Source organism: Echiichthys vipera (assembly GCF_963691815.1).
Source record: "Echiichthys vipera genome assembly, chromosome: 3".
Taxonomy (NCBI): domain Eukaryota; kingdom Metazoa; phylum Chordata; class Actinopteri; order Perciformes; family Trachinidae; genus Echiichthys; species Echiichthys vipera.
Window position 1 is genome coordinate 13,318,179 of NC_139828.1, and position 15,294 is coordinate 13,333,472.

At 42.3% G+C, this 15,294-nt stretch overlaps 1 protein-coding gene across 2 annotated transcripts in view; it reads right to left on the minus strand.

Annotated features, from left to right (window-relative positions):
• ttc39a (tetratricopeptide repeat domain 39A) overlaps positions 1–15,294 on the minus strand; it is a 29,673-nt gene that overhangs the window by 6,529 nt on the left and 7,850 nt on the right. For both annotated transcript variants that reach the window (XM_083940363.1, XM_083940364.1), the window contains 8 exons: positions 12,469–12,573; positions 6,446–6,577; positions 4,365–4,405; positions 4,151–4,218; positions 3,976–4,040; positions 3,752–3,851; positions 3,224–3,289; positions 69–177 (listed from right to left, as the gene is read on the minus strand). In XM_083940363.1, the coding sequence (XP_083796489.1) occupies positions 69–177; positions 3,224–3,289; positions 3,752–3,851; positions 3,976–4,040; positions 4,151–4,218; positions 4,365–4,405; positions 6,446–6,577; positions 12,469–12,573 (686 nt within the window). The remainder of the gene's footprint in view (positions 1–68; positions 178–3,223; positions 3,290–3,751; positions 3,852–3,975; positions 4,041–4,150; positions 4,219–4,364; positions 4,406–6,445; positions 6,578–12,468; positions 12,574–15,294) is intronic.

Below are 15,294 nucleotides of genomic sequence, written 5' to 3' on the forward strand. Positions count from 1 at the left end.
GTGTGTGTGTGTGTGTGTGTGTGTGTGTGTGTGTGTGTGTGTGCGCATGCGTGTTTGTCCTTGCTCACCTAGTATGAAGCTCATGAAGGTGTGATAACAGAGCAGCAGCATGTTACAGAGGAAGGACCTGAATGTGCTTTCTGTGGAGCCCTCCTGAAGCTGCTGGAGACCAAACTCCTGCATGAACACACACAAACGCACACAAACACACACAAACACAAGAGTTGAAGTTTGAATTGAATTTCATTTCAGGGAAGATCTACTGGTGGAAGATGTACACACAGAACAATCTAATGCAATTTGAAGAAATGTACAGAGACACAAACTGCATTAAAGTTTTCTTATTAAGTTTGTACTGAAGGATGAGCAGCATATGCTTGTCTACCAGAGTACTTTTTTTTTTCTAGGTTTCTTTTGACTTTATAATTTTTTTTTATTTATGTATTTTTTTACTTTGTCAAAGTCAGCTTTATTGTCATTCTTCATATGAACAAGACCTACAAGGAATCGAAATTTTGTTTCTCACTATCCCATGCATAGACTAGACAAGACGAAGACAAGATACAGTTAGTAAAGTGGCAAGACACAATGGTAAGTGACACAACATAAATTATTTAACGGCTATAGTAAAAACAAAACAATACGAATGAATTTGATGAATTGTCTTTATTGTTATTGTACCAGTACAACGAAATTTACAGTACAATCCCTTAAAGTGCAGAAATAATTAAAAGCATCAAAAAGAATAGGCTAGACCTTTAAAAGACACATTCGAAACGACAAGCAACACACACGCACGCACGCACGCACGCACGCACGCACGCACGCACGCACGCACGCACGCACGCACGCACGCACACACACACACACACACACACACACACACACACACACACACACACACACACACACACACACACACACACACACACACACACACACACACACACACACACACACACACACACACACACACACACACACACACACACACACACACACACACACACACACACACACACACACACACACACACACACACACACACACGCGCGCGCACACGCACACGCTGTAGCAGCTTAAGGAGACAAAACAAGACCCTGAGCAAAGATCATCATGTACCATCTAAGTAAAGGTATTTGCGGTATTGAGAGACCTGAAACGTCTGCCTGAGGCCTATAATTCAAATTGTTGGTGGCCTGGTTGGGACGAATCCCTTAGAATGTTTTTAGCCCTACTAAGACAGCGAGAGCTGTACACTTCTTCCAGGTTGGGCAGCTGGCAAACCACACACGCATGCAGTAAGTCAGGATGCTTTCTATGGAGCAACGATAGTTTCTGAGTCAGATTGTTATTCCTGAGAACCCTCAGGAAGTACAGTCTCTGTTGTGCTTTCTTGATGGTGGTTGTGGTGTTAATGTTCCAAGTAAAGTCCTCCTGTATGTGCACACCGAGAAACCGGAAATCTGTCACCCTTTCCACCTGTTTCCCCCCGATGAATAGGGGCTGATTTCTCTGTTTTGGCTTTCCTCCTGAAGTCTTTGACCAGCTCCTTGGTCTTGGAGGTGTTGAGGACAAGATAATTGTCTGAACACCACATTGACAGCTGCTCCACCTCGTCCCGGTAAGCTGACTCATCTCCCAGAGATGAGCCCCACAACTGTGGTATCATCAGCAAACTTGATGATGGTGTTTCTGGAGTTCACGGGGGTGCAGTCATGCTTGTAGAGTAGGGGGCTCAGCACACAGCCCTGAGGGAAGCCGATGTTTAGGCTAAGGGCTGTGGAGATGTGGGGGCCTACCTTCACCCTCTGGGAGCGGGCTTGATCCAAAGGCAGACGGAGTTGCATATTCCCAGTTCTAAAAGTTTCGTCATTAGTCTGTTGGGGAGTTTTTTTTTAGTTTTTTTTTTAAATGCTGAGCTCCACAAAGTCCACAAATAGGAGCGGTGCATAGCTCCCCTGCCGCTCCAGGTGGGACAAAGCAGCATGGAGAGCTGTGGCGATAGAATCCTCTGTGCACCTGCTGGTTCTGTAGGCAAACTGGTGAGGGTCTAACCTGGGTGGGAGATTTGAGATGACGTGTGTACGTACCAGATTCTCAAAGCACTTCATGACGACTGGGGTAAGTGCTACTGGACGGTAGTCATTAAGGCTGCTGATGGAAGTCTTTTTTGGGATTGGAATGATGGTTTAAGGACTTGAGACAGGGAGGGACGGTACCCTGTGATCAGTGACTGGTTAAAAATGGTGGTAAAAACCCCAGCCAGCTGGTCTGCACAGTCCTGGAGCACCTGGAGCACCTGTCCCAAGATGCCGTCCGGCCCTGACGCTTTCCTCGGCTTCACCGCCCTCTAGCGTGCGTCGCACTGGAGTTGTTGCTCTCGAAGCAGTCCTCAATCTTCCTCTTGTAGTCAGCCTTGGCCTCCCTGATGCCTCTCTTCAGGTTAGATCTGGCAGTGCTGTATAGCTCCCGCACTGAGCAAAGTGCGGGAGACGAACCCAGGTGTCTCAAAGATGTTTAGAATCACCTGCTATATTGATATTTTTATTCTTTCCTTCAATAATGGCAAACAGTGCAATTCAGTCACCAAATGTATTATTAACATCTGAATAGTTTGGGCCCCAAACAAAGAATTCAATGATTAAAACTTCCGTTTAGTCGCTGTCCCTACAGTGTTGCATAACAGGAGAGAATGCTGATATATATGCTGACATTTTTAAAACTGTTTTTGAGTTCAGAAAAGCTGAGTTACCCTTGATCATTATCAAAACCATAACAATGCAACTGGGCTTTCAATATTTTTGGGAAGCTGTTTTTTTGGGCCCTCTGCAGTCTACTCAGTGTTTAGATTAAATAGGTTTAAACTGTGAAATGTTTTTCCATAGTAGGTTCATTAAAATTCCATGTTTCAGTTCCAGTTGTGGTTACACGAGACTAACCAGTTGTGGTTACACGAGACTAGCTTTGCTAGAGCATCCAACTGGTAATTCAAACTTGTTATAGAAATGACTGCACTTGAAACGTACTCAAATGAGTTTCACCACAAAACTGAAATTACAGATACGGCACCTACCATGTGTACTTTTCCATCGTTAAAAGACACGACCCAGTACTTCACACACGGTACAGAACAATCCCTCCCCTGTCAAACATCTAACTCAACTTATTACACCCTCAGTCCTGCCAGCTGCTCCTTCTTTCAGCCATAAGTGGCTCTCACCTTATTACCAGAGAAACCAACAATCTCTAGCAGCTTGAGCGTTCGCGTGGGCAACATGGAAATCATCTGCAGGAAGTAGACAAGCACACAAGCACACAGGGCAGTTGAAAAGGATTGTACGGTAATAACAGATGTTTCCCAACCTACAAAGTTTCTACTGCAAATTGAAACATTGAAAAAAGGTGAAACAGGTGAACAATAACAGTTATTAATATGATTTTGCCTGCAAACAAAAAAACATGCGCAAGAGAGAAGGAGATGCTACATGTGAATGGTTATTAATGTAACACTGATCAATAACTGCTGCGTGAGGGACTCAAAACACACTGCTTGTCTGCATGTTAGATTATAGCTGATCTTACTATATTTATATTTTGCTCTTTAGGTACTTCTGTTTAAAATGAAATTAAAAGTATACGGCAAGCAAGTAGGTTGAGGCTTGATACTGTCTGGATGATCTGTCCCACAATTAATAATGCAAACAACTTTGACCCATGTCGGATTACAAACATTCGGCTTTCTACTTACTAGGTTAAAGGCTCCTACTCCCAGTTTAACACCGCCCTCAAAATGGCCGTGGTTGTCACCATGAGAATATCCAGAGGACTGGAGGACTGTGTGAAGCTCTCTGTGAGGTAAAGATAAAGGAAACAGATCAAGAGGTGTTTTACAAAGAAATAAAGGGGAGAGAGTCTGCACACAAGCACAAGGGGATGAGAACAAAAATGATATTGCGGACTTTAGATTCTCACTTGTATGTCTGGTAGCTGTTCCTCACTTTGATCCCCCCTTTGATGAAACTGATCATGTTTTCATCCTGGAACAAGAGATAAGGAGAGAAGGAAATTAAACAGTTAAAAACAAACGTGAAAGTATCAGGGGTGGCAGAGTAAGTGAAAGGCTATCAGGGTAAGCTCCCATCCTGACCTGGAGGAAGGTGAGCGCTGCCCTCTGCAGGAGACACTCGGCGTAGCACACTTCAGCATGCAGTTCCTCTGAGGTGAAAAGGATTACGTCAGTTTTCTTGACTCAGAGTAATGGCCTAACAAACATATACACATACACACATTCATGTGTCGTATGTTTTTATGGATTCCTGTGGCACATGTGACTCATCTTGTCATTACAGGATGTTACTGACCTTCTGTGTAGTTTTTGGAGAAGCTTGACTTCTTGCGGTGTCTGATTGAGGAAGAAGACAACACAAAAGCATCATGAGTTATCGGTGGGTTTGTTCCGCTGAAAATCTTCAGGGTTGTTTTTTTTTGTTTTTGCAGCCTGGCACTGTCCTGCTGTCCTTCTTAGCTTATCTTGTTTCTATGCAAATCAGTGACTCAGCCTGTTTCCAGTGAATACAGGATACTGAGCTGCTGCAGGGTGAAGTTACCACAAGGTGCTGAGAGTGCATTCAATTTCGTAGCCTACACAGTGTCACCATTTTTAACAGCGGCTCAGTGATTCTCTGAAGAAGAGTGGGTGTATTTGTGGGTGGGCTTATACATTGGCGCCGTATTTTTTTTTGGGGGGGGGGGGGGGGCACAAATATCTAGTCTGCTGCAGCCAAAGACTGAAGCAATCCGCAGAAACACTACAACTTAACAATTTATCTCCAAGTTAGCTTTTAAGAACTCTGGACATTTTCACAGATAAATGCAGCGGTTCCCAACTCACTTATATTCCCCATGGCTGCTGCTTACTGCTTTCTCTTGGTGTTGCTGCTTTGCTTTGCCTGTTTGTCTTACTGCCTGTGTATGTTATTCTTGTTCTGTTGTTGTTGCTACCGCTGTGTGCTAGCTACCTGCACGATGCTTGTGTGCTAAACTGCATGTCGTTCTTGTCATGCTTGCTATTTTTGTATGAATCTAGAAATGTTGGAAATGCTCGAATGTGTCTTTTTAACTTTCGACATTTCTTTCTAGCCCCTACCCCGTTCCCTAAAGAGGTTTTCCTTTTGCCAGGCTGCCATTGCAAATCAGAATTTGTTCTTCATGACTTGTCTGCTTAAAAATAAATGTTTTCAACACAAACATGAGGCAATTTGGTGCAATCTGAGATTAGAAAACAGTTGTAGGCCAACAGTCTTTGCTAACGTGAACTTCCAGCAGGAAGTAAGTTCAAGTACTCCTATTGTCATATCGTCACAGAGGCAGAGAGAAAAAATGTCTTGAACATGTGCAGAAATCTTGTTGAAACACATATGAGCTATTAAAGTCCAGGGATTTATAAATTAATTACTTTATGATTGATGTGAATCGACACCACATGCAGATTTAAAGAGGACAGAAGACTAAATCAAGCCTTCATGTGTGCTGACTCAGCAGAGATAACAAATGAGAAAATTTGATCTACATAGAGCCTTAGAGCCTTCCTGCATTATACTCTAGCGGTGTTGCAGTCGCTCTACCGCACCTTTGTGAAGAAAAGAGAGCTGAGCCGGAAGGCAAAGCTCTCAATCTACCGGTCAATCTTCGTTCCTACCCTCACCTATGGTCATGACCGAAAGAACGAGGTCGCGGGTACAAGCGGCCGAAATGGGTTTTCTCAGGAGGGTGGCTGGAGTCTCCCTTAGAGAGAGGGTGAGAAGTTCAGCCATCCGTGAGGAACTCGGAGTAGAGCCGCTGCTCCTTTGCGTCGAAAGGAGCCAGTTGAGGTGGTTCGGGCATCTAGTAAGGATGGGCCCCTGCTAAAGCTGCTGCCCTTGTCACTCGACCCCGGATAAGCGGTTGAAGATGAGATGAGATGAGATATTTTTACATTTTGTGCTTTTCTTTACATAAATAAAGACATTTACACCATGAATTGATACAGAAAAGGCAGAAATTGTTCAATAAAAGGCTTGACGCGTAACACTTCATTAGGGAAAATCCTTAGATGTGGGGGCTCTGAGTCATCAGGTTTCACAAGAAATTATGACAGACATTTGTGACATTCCTTCAGACGGCGAGTGTGGATGATCTCAGCATGTTCTCTGCATGGTTTTGGTATGATGTGACTGATGGGAACCAGTGTTCAAAAGATACATGATTGTGTTGTGTGTCTGAATGCCAAGATGTTTGATTGAAAAAAGCTTTTTTTGATTGCTTCTAAATGTTCCTGTCTCTGGGACCGACTGGCTTCACTTCTGCAGATGACGAGAGAGGAACTAAAAAAACAACTCCTGTCACAGTTTATGAGCCGGTTATTGAGTAATTATTTCACCCTGGTGTTGTGGGAGTGTCTCACCGCTGACAGATGGCCTGGGCCTCCTTCATGGTGTTTCCTGCAGTCAGGATGTGTTGGGGTTCAAAGGTCATCATGGCCTGCATCTCCAGGATGGTGGCATGGGTGAGAGCGTGGTACATGCTGTCTTTGGCTCTGTCAAAAAGACGACACATGATATTTGTTTTTTAGTTATATTGTATGAGGAAGTTAAAGATATATAATGATCATATTTGGTGTGCTGACAGAAATGATGAAGAGGTGAAAAAAACTTTTGTTTGATTAAGAGAAAGGTTAAAGGTTCAAATGAGAGATGGAACAATGTGGGCAGAACATGAAAAGCTGTAGTCAGAAAATCAGCTCCAGATAACAACAGAGGTGTGCTTGAAAACTTGGAAGACTAAAGCCACACCACTAAACAGAAAAAAAAAACTGTTAGTGTCTATTTATGTCTGCGGTTGTCGTCACACCCAGTGTGCTTCTTGCTGGTTTTAAAGTGATGAAGGAGGAGACAAAAGTATTGGACGTCACACACATTTTTCCAGCGGCTGTTCTTGCTGTTCCAGTTATGAGACATTATTGGAATGAATTGAATGTTTAACAAAAAACAACAAAACAAAAAAACATGGTGGTTGAAATAGCTTTATGTATTCTGATTGTGCATATGTCTTGTATTGTGATACCCTCAAACACGCATAAAGACATGGCAGATTAATTTTGGTAAAGCATTAAGGCGGAGGTGTGCAGAGAAGAATGTTGTTGGCCTGCATAACTGGCATTTCACCGCTGTTCCTCAATAGATTGTTATGTTATGCCACTCTGAGCTCCAACCAGTCTTCTTTCTAAAACTACATTTGCATAAACAGATTTTTTTAATTTGTGGATATAGAGCCCAAAGACACATCGCTGTGTTAATCCTTTTTTAACTTTACTTTTATATATATATATTTGATAAAGACAGAAAAGACACAGGGGGAAGTGATTAAAAATGTTTTAATAGTAGACAGAAAGCAGAGTGCTGAGTTTCAACTTTTCAACCTCAATTAATTAATATTTATTGATTCTAATCCAGTGGCCAATCAGTAAAAACGAGAACCAACGCGGTAACAACCAGGAAGCAACAGCAGAGAGTCAGAGAAGGCGGAGGTACAGACTGAGAAGCAGACAGATTTGCCTGCCTTACATTTCCATTGTGTCAGGTGAGACGACAGCTCAGACTCAAGCTGAGAAACCTGTTAAGATGGAGCTGTGAGTTGAATTTAACTGCTTGTAGTTGCGCTGAAATTGGCTGAGAATCCCAAATATTTCCCAGCAGCGCTCAGATATTTTTCAATCAGCATCATCTCAGGGATCAGTCCCTCTGCCCTTTGTTCCCTCTGCAACCAGGTTTTTTAAAACAAGCTGCTTTTATAGCTCATTGCAATTTAATATGATGATATATGCTCTATGTATCTTGCTTATCTGTTGTATAAGGTGGATTGGTTGTGTTGATTACTCTTTGCAAACCAAACTGTCCAGGGACATTAAAGACTAACCAGTCCTCACCCATCGGACAGAGCTGAAGTTGCGTGTCTCACATATTTTGACCACAATGTAGTCCAGGCATTTTACCCAAAAATGCGGGTCAACCTGACAATAATTGCAACAATGTCTACATTATGTTCTGAATTACAGAAAAAAAAAGTCTTAAGGAATTGTTGTTTGACCTTGATTTTAATCCAGCTCTGTGTCATGGCAGTGTGGGCAGTGAGTGCAGACGAACAGTGTGTAGCTTCCCTCCAATGCGCTGCAGCCACAGAGTGAAGCCACACACCATTTATCTGCAAACACTGCCATGACACAGAACTGGACTGAAATTGAAGTATATTGTTACAATGATTGTTTTGTTAATTCTTGTCAGCTATTGGATAACCATATATTTGCCCCCTATGTGGTGGTTGTTTGGTGATCGTACATGATACATATTTTCTGTTTAGATTTGAAACCAGCATTGATTGGTGCCAGCCTCCCCTGCCCTACCACCATGTCTACAATAAACCAGAGTTGAGGTGGACTCTTCCAGTGTCTCATTGTGCCTGACCGCACATCCATAGTGTTAATCCAAGTACTCAATGCACAGTCCTAATAAGCAAATATTGCACATGGTCCTTCGAGCCAGATCTGATGATTGCCACAGATGGAGCACCCAGAAGATCAAATAGACAATCTCAACCCCTCCTCTCATTTAGATGACTATAAAAAGCTGTGCATATAGTTACGGGACATCCCCCACTGTCCAGCCACATGTAGCTCCACAGCATCAAGGAGCATCTATAGCAGTGCCATCTACCCAACACATGGATATCCAACGACTTCCCAGTATCCTCCTACAGAGCATGCAAATATGCAAAATATTATCCATGACATTTGTCAAATGATAAACTTCAGTTCGAGCTTTAGCAGACTGACTGGACAGCACAGCCTCTCTCTGCAATTTTACCACTTCAGCTGAGGCCTCTCCTGCTGCTTCTCCAGCCCTATCCTCCTCATGAACCATTGACCATTCTTGCCAATTTGGTTGGTCTATAGTGGAGGAACTGTTTGTACTTCATATGTCCTGCACCCACTCTCTGCTACAGCTGTGAGGAATTGGGGCAGGACATCATGAGAGAATAAGATTGCACTGTTTTGGCTGTACTTAGTCTGGTGGCATGTTTGAACAGAGAACTGGCAAATAAAACTAAGCCTGTAGTTGGATACCTCCTGTTCACTTAGCAGGCATGTTTCTACAAAGTTGAGTCTGCAGGGGCTCCTTGACAACATATGCCTCAAATGTCTGAACGCCATAAGAGAGTAGCAATTTAAAGGGATAGCTCCACTTACAGGCCTATCAAACATGGCATGAGTTGCTCACAGGTTGTGATCTTGATGCATGGACAATAGCTCAGGCTACACAACCTCTGGTAAGAAATATTAAAGTGAATAAACATTTCAAACCACAAAAGCACTAGTTCAGTCATCTCGCAAAAGAATACACCTTCAGTACACTTTTGTTTTAAAGATTTTTTTTGGCAGTTTTTCAAGCCTTTACTATATAGGACAGACAGGAAATGGGAGAGAGAGGGGGACGTGCAGCAAAGGGCCGCAGGTCAGAGTCGAACCCACGGTGGCTGCCTCGAGGATCTTCAGCCTCTTTACACGGGACGACTGCTCTAACCACTCAGCCACCAGCCGCCCCTCCTTCAGTACACTTTTGATGGTTGACTCCCTTCACATACCTCCTCTGTATCAACTATTTTGTTTGTTCAATAATTGTGTGATACAGTTCATAAGACCCCAGCTTACATCTTCCCATAGACAGTACATATATTGGGTTCAAGTTGTAGTACGGCAAATCAGTGTCTTGCTCAAAGATACTTGTGCATTTATGTAACTAGGAACCTCCCCATAAACGACTGACACGGTTTACCAATCAAGCTTCAGGCATGCAGCTCTCTTGCTCATAAGTAATTTAAACTTATGTCAAAATCACCTCCCCCCTTAGAACAGACAGTAGCTCAGTTATTAACTCGCTGAAAAACCGAGTAATGTTCAATTCCCAGATTTTTTGCATGAGAAATATGCATGTTGCAGTTTCCTTCCACATTTACACTCCTGTAAGGCAGGATTTAAACTTCCCACTGGCATGAGTATGATGCATTAACTGCTGTAATGGCTAACCCTGTCTCCCTCCCAATGCCTGCCTGACTAGGCTGATCCAGTTAGTCTTCAGTATATATGTGTGTGTGTGTGTGTGTGTGTGTGTGTGTGTGTGTGTGTGTGTGTGTGTGTGTGTGTGTGTGTGTGTGTGTGTGTGTGTGTGTGTGTGTGTGTGTGTGTGTGTTTGTGTTTGTGTTTGTGTTTGTGTGTGTGTGTGTGTGTGTGTGTGTGTGTGTGTGTGTGTGTGTGTGGTGCTGCGGAGACTCTAGTATACCCTTGTCCCACCTGATTGCATCAGAACAAAACACAGCTGGAGGAAGGGGAAAGGATATTGTAGGAGGAGGTGATGGGAAAGCCCACATGGACTAAAGTACAGCACAACAAACACTGAGGAGGACCAGGCAAGGCTCTGTCAGTGTTTCACATCCTCAGGGCTGCTCATTCTCTCTCACAATGCAGCAGATGTCATCATGCCTTACATACTATTACATAAGTCAGATGCCTCAAGCAATCGGCTTCTCACAAAACCTTTATCTGAGCAGCAAACAGGAAATCTCAGAAAGGTTTGTGGGTGTTATTGTTGTTTTATATGAAACCAAACTAAATAAAGTCCTGTTTCAGTTTGATAACAGTGCTGAATTCAAAGGTAAAAAACACAATAACGCCTCGGACAGCACACACAGAGCTGTGGGAAGAATACGGAGACAGAAATGAGGACACCCGCTGAGCTGACGGACTGCCAAGCCTCAGGCGGCAGCAGCTACAGGTGTTGGATTTAGACAGAGTTTCCCCCAGGTTGGAATATTTCACAAATTCAGAGTGCTAAAACATGTTAAGATTATGACAACAGGGCACTTGGCAACAGTGTATTCACAGTATATAGTGTTGCATTATGAGTCTCCATAACTGATTCTGAGCTTGGAAATCCAAAAAATCACATCTCACTAACCTTTAAAGACACTTGCAGAGTGCAAAACGTGGCAAAATGGCTCTTAACAACAACATCACTGGCTGACAATGGCTGTCACTCTAGCCCTATAATACTAAATTATAAAAAGAAAATCATTACAGACAGAAAGCCGTTCTTCTTTCTCAATGTTAGCTGGCATGAAAAGAAGAAACCAGGACTAAGGAGTGGCCCACAGATCCGGAGAGGAGACAGAAGAGGGAGGATAATAACAACAATGTGATAAAGTTTCTGAATGTTGAGGAGAGAATGAATGGCGAACAATGGAGTAACTTGATGACAGTGTTGGAAAACTAAACTGTAGGGAGTTTGTGTTTGTGAATGCAGCTTAAAGCAGCATGCCAATCAAATAAAACCAACGGCCATAAAATCAGCATCAGCAGCAAACTCCTTTAGCCCTCCCCGATGTGGGCACTAGTGGCTCTGGTTTTGAGCTGTTACTGTGCCAAGGCCCGGGTATTCAAAGTTATACTCAGTCACTCTGAGTTAAAACCGCAGGGTAAAATCTGTTTAATGTCCCATTCAACTGATTCGGACATTTGCGTTCTCACATTAAGCTCCACTGGGTAATATTTTCCATATTGGTTTGCAGTGTATGTGTGAAAGGGGTTAGTTTAGCGTGTTAGCATGGTAATACTTGCTAATTAGCACTAAACAAAAAGCACTACATCCATAGGCCTTTTTGATAGACAACATTTTGAGTCGTCATAGTGGGAAAAGCACAGGTGTTACTAATTACATTAACGATGTTTCACTTCTGTTCAAGTCTCCCTGTTAGCCATGCCTATTCAATTGGCGGCCTGCTCCTAACGTAGGACGTACCGAGAGTTCTAAGGAACGCTGAAATGTCTCGTTTGTTCTCTGTAATTCAGTGCAATAAAACCATTGCGAGTAAATCCAACAGCACACTTCATCAATACACCTGTTCAACAGTAAGAGAAGTAGTAGCCTGTCAATAAAACCCTAAAGATACCCATCCCAAATTATGATTGAAGATGTGATGCTGCATTGTGTCAAGTGTAAAATGGACGACCCTGGCCCTTAGCTTTCTGAAAACGTAGCCCTGATGTAAGACATGACAATGTGACGGTGAGCCAACGTGCACAATACCAGAACCCTGAAACTAAAGCAGGTAATGGTATTCAACCATCATTACTTCTATCATTTACACCTGTGTTTTCCTACTGCAACAAGTGAAAATGTCTTCTGTGAAAAATGCTTATTGCGCATGAATGCGATTTACTGTTGCAAAAACTCCTGAGAGTGCAAAAACACTTACAGGTACAATGGGTTGCACATGTACCATCAGCTGTTTGTCTCTTATATTTGTCCATGAAAGCCAGGTGGACCAGAGCTGAAAAATAGCAGTTTTGTTAGCACATGGTTCATGTTGTTCTCGTACCTGCATTTGAGTCGAGTCTGCGCCTCTTCAAAATCGTTTCTGAGGAACAGATCGAGGGCGGCCGTGCAGTCCTCCAGTGCCAGGGACAGTTCTGACCTTGAGCACCTGCAGAACCAAAACAAAATATGGATGAGAAAAGAAAAAGGAGGGCTGAAAATACTTTATTATCTCATAAAGGAGCAAAGTAGAACTCTCAATATTGAGCTAAATTCAAGTAGAACATTGTAATGCAAGAAATATCAGGACATCTTGTTGTTGTTACATGTGTGTGTTTTGGACAAACAGTCAAGTTCATTAAAATGTCACAGTTTATGAATATAAACGTTCCCTAAAGCCTTCTTCAAAGGAGCTGCACTCAAAATAGAAGGAAAAAAATATGTGAAATACCGATGTATTTTCATGGCCACACAAACAGCAGAGAAACTCGGATGACAACACACACAGACGAGGGACTGAATTCTCTATTAAACTCTCTGAAGATCCAAAAAAGATCCCTGTTAGCCGACTGTTCTCTCCAGCTGACTCTCTCACTACTGCAGTGACCCTGTTCTCATTTACCACAACAAAGACAGTCCCCAAACACTGACCTACAACAGATACTGGGATCTTGATATTGTCTCAGTTTACTTACACATTCCTCCTTTATTCAACTCTTTGTTCTCCTCTACCACATCACAAGAGAAACAGAAACACAGGCAGCGTGAGCCAGACCAGTAAACTGACTCTCGATAGTGCTTTGCACACACAGGGATCAGTTTAGAGCAAGATCATCTTTTAAAGGCGAAAAACGAATGTTGCTGCTGCCGGAAACAATTTGTATTTCCTTTCGCAAGTACAACTCACTGTTTTGAGCTTCCTTAATGATTGTTGATAATGTTGCTTTGTATTAAGAGTTCATTACACGGTGCACATGCTCCTCACGTGATGTATATACAGTATAATTTGGCCGAGCTGATCATGCACTCCTCCTTCCTTCGTCACAAGGCTCCCTCCTCTTTGATCTCACTTACTGGACTGATAATGGATCTGTTTAAATGTGCGTTTTATTCCTTCACTGCACGGTGAGGACAGAGGACACAAATGGTATATCTGACTCACTAATGTTATTCACCATTAAGCTGAGTTGTTCATTTGTTTGTTACGTTATTAATGTGTTTTTGTAAAATAAAAACCAGGTTTCTACATTGTATCATCCTGAAATGCAGTTTGGTTTTGTGCTTTAAACTTCTAGTCCGCTATATTGTTCAGTCAGCCAGTCAGTATCACCTCTTAAACTGAGAGTTCAGATGTCAGCAGGAAACATTAGACGAGTGCAGAAGAATAGGAGAGCAGAAAACTGAGCACACACAACTAAGACGAATATGTATAACAGGGGTGACTAATAGACAGCATTTACTTTACATTCCTGTCCATTAGACAACACAAAGAATCTATACACACCCACACAGAGACACGTCACCACCTCCACCATAAAGGAGCCACACACACTGGTGCAGCTCCCTGGCTAATGACATGCGGGTGACTGCTGTGTTCACCATATGACCGGCAGCAAGCTGAGCTTCCTGATAACAGCACGGGACTCACAATGGAAACTGCTGTCAGAGACCCATCTACATTCAGTATGCATGTGTTTAGGTGGGCTCACAATCAAGGAAAAAAAAAAAAAGTTTCAGGTGACTCACTGATCGAAAAATTGCTTTATACTCCAACGTTATGTAGGATAACCAGTATGTGTTGTTAATAAGTTACATATTAATTTAAAAAAGAACTCTAATACTACCAAAATACACTTAATTTACATTCAGCCATCTTATAATTGGGTCCTTACTTATAAAAAACAAAAAGACACAAAGGGATCATGAATATAAATAATAAAAGCGGCAGGAGGATATTGAAATAAGGGAGCAGATTGTGCTTACGTCATTGATTTCAAGAATAATTCTGTAGAGTCACATCTTCCCCCAGTGGTCACTGACCTTATTTAACTAGAGCAACCTCTATGTGTTGAAACTCTTTCCTCTCTGTATAAATGTAGGTGCAGCCCACTGTCACTTTTACTTAAAGCAACAAGCCTACAGAAGAACTACAAGATCAAGAAGCCATATTCAGCAGTATACTACTAACCCTGTATAGATGGGATATGATTGCTAATGTTTTTGTAAACATGGACAAATCCATGCAGAAAATAAAGGCCATATAACTTTCTTTTATCATCTACATAGCATTTAGTCTATCATAGATAAACTACTTTTCTTCTTTTCGGGGCTAAATCACACAGTATCGGTGCATAGACTCACATACTCGCCACACATGTAATCATATCCATAATCATAAATAAACTCAACAAATTCCCATTATTATTACTATCACTTCTAGATGTACTGCAGTTCTGTGTGTGATTTGTCCAAGTGGTGTTGCCGTTGCCATGAACAATCAATGACAAACACTGTTCTGTCTCTACTCTATTAAAGACATGGCAGGCACGGGTGAATTAGAAGAGATGAGTAAGAATAGACACCTTCTATGAAACCATGACAGAATAAGTATAAGACTTTGTTTACTTGACAGTATGTTGTCAGCATCTACATTTAAAAGACCAAGAGCCTTGTCACATGTGGCTAATGGTGGGATCATCACATGCCATTGGACAATGTGTAAATGCAAGTTCAAAATATTGCTTTGAAACACCTGAAGTCTGGGTTATTGGGATGCTTTTATCATTCCACAGATATGTTTAAGTAGTACCAGACTATAAGACTCATTAGAGTGAGGTATCTTATCCTCTATAGAAATAAAAAACACGTAGACCTAAACTAGGGGCGGCAA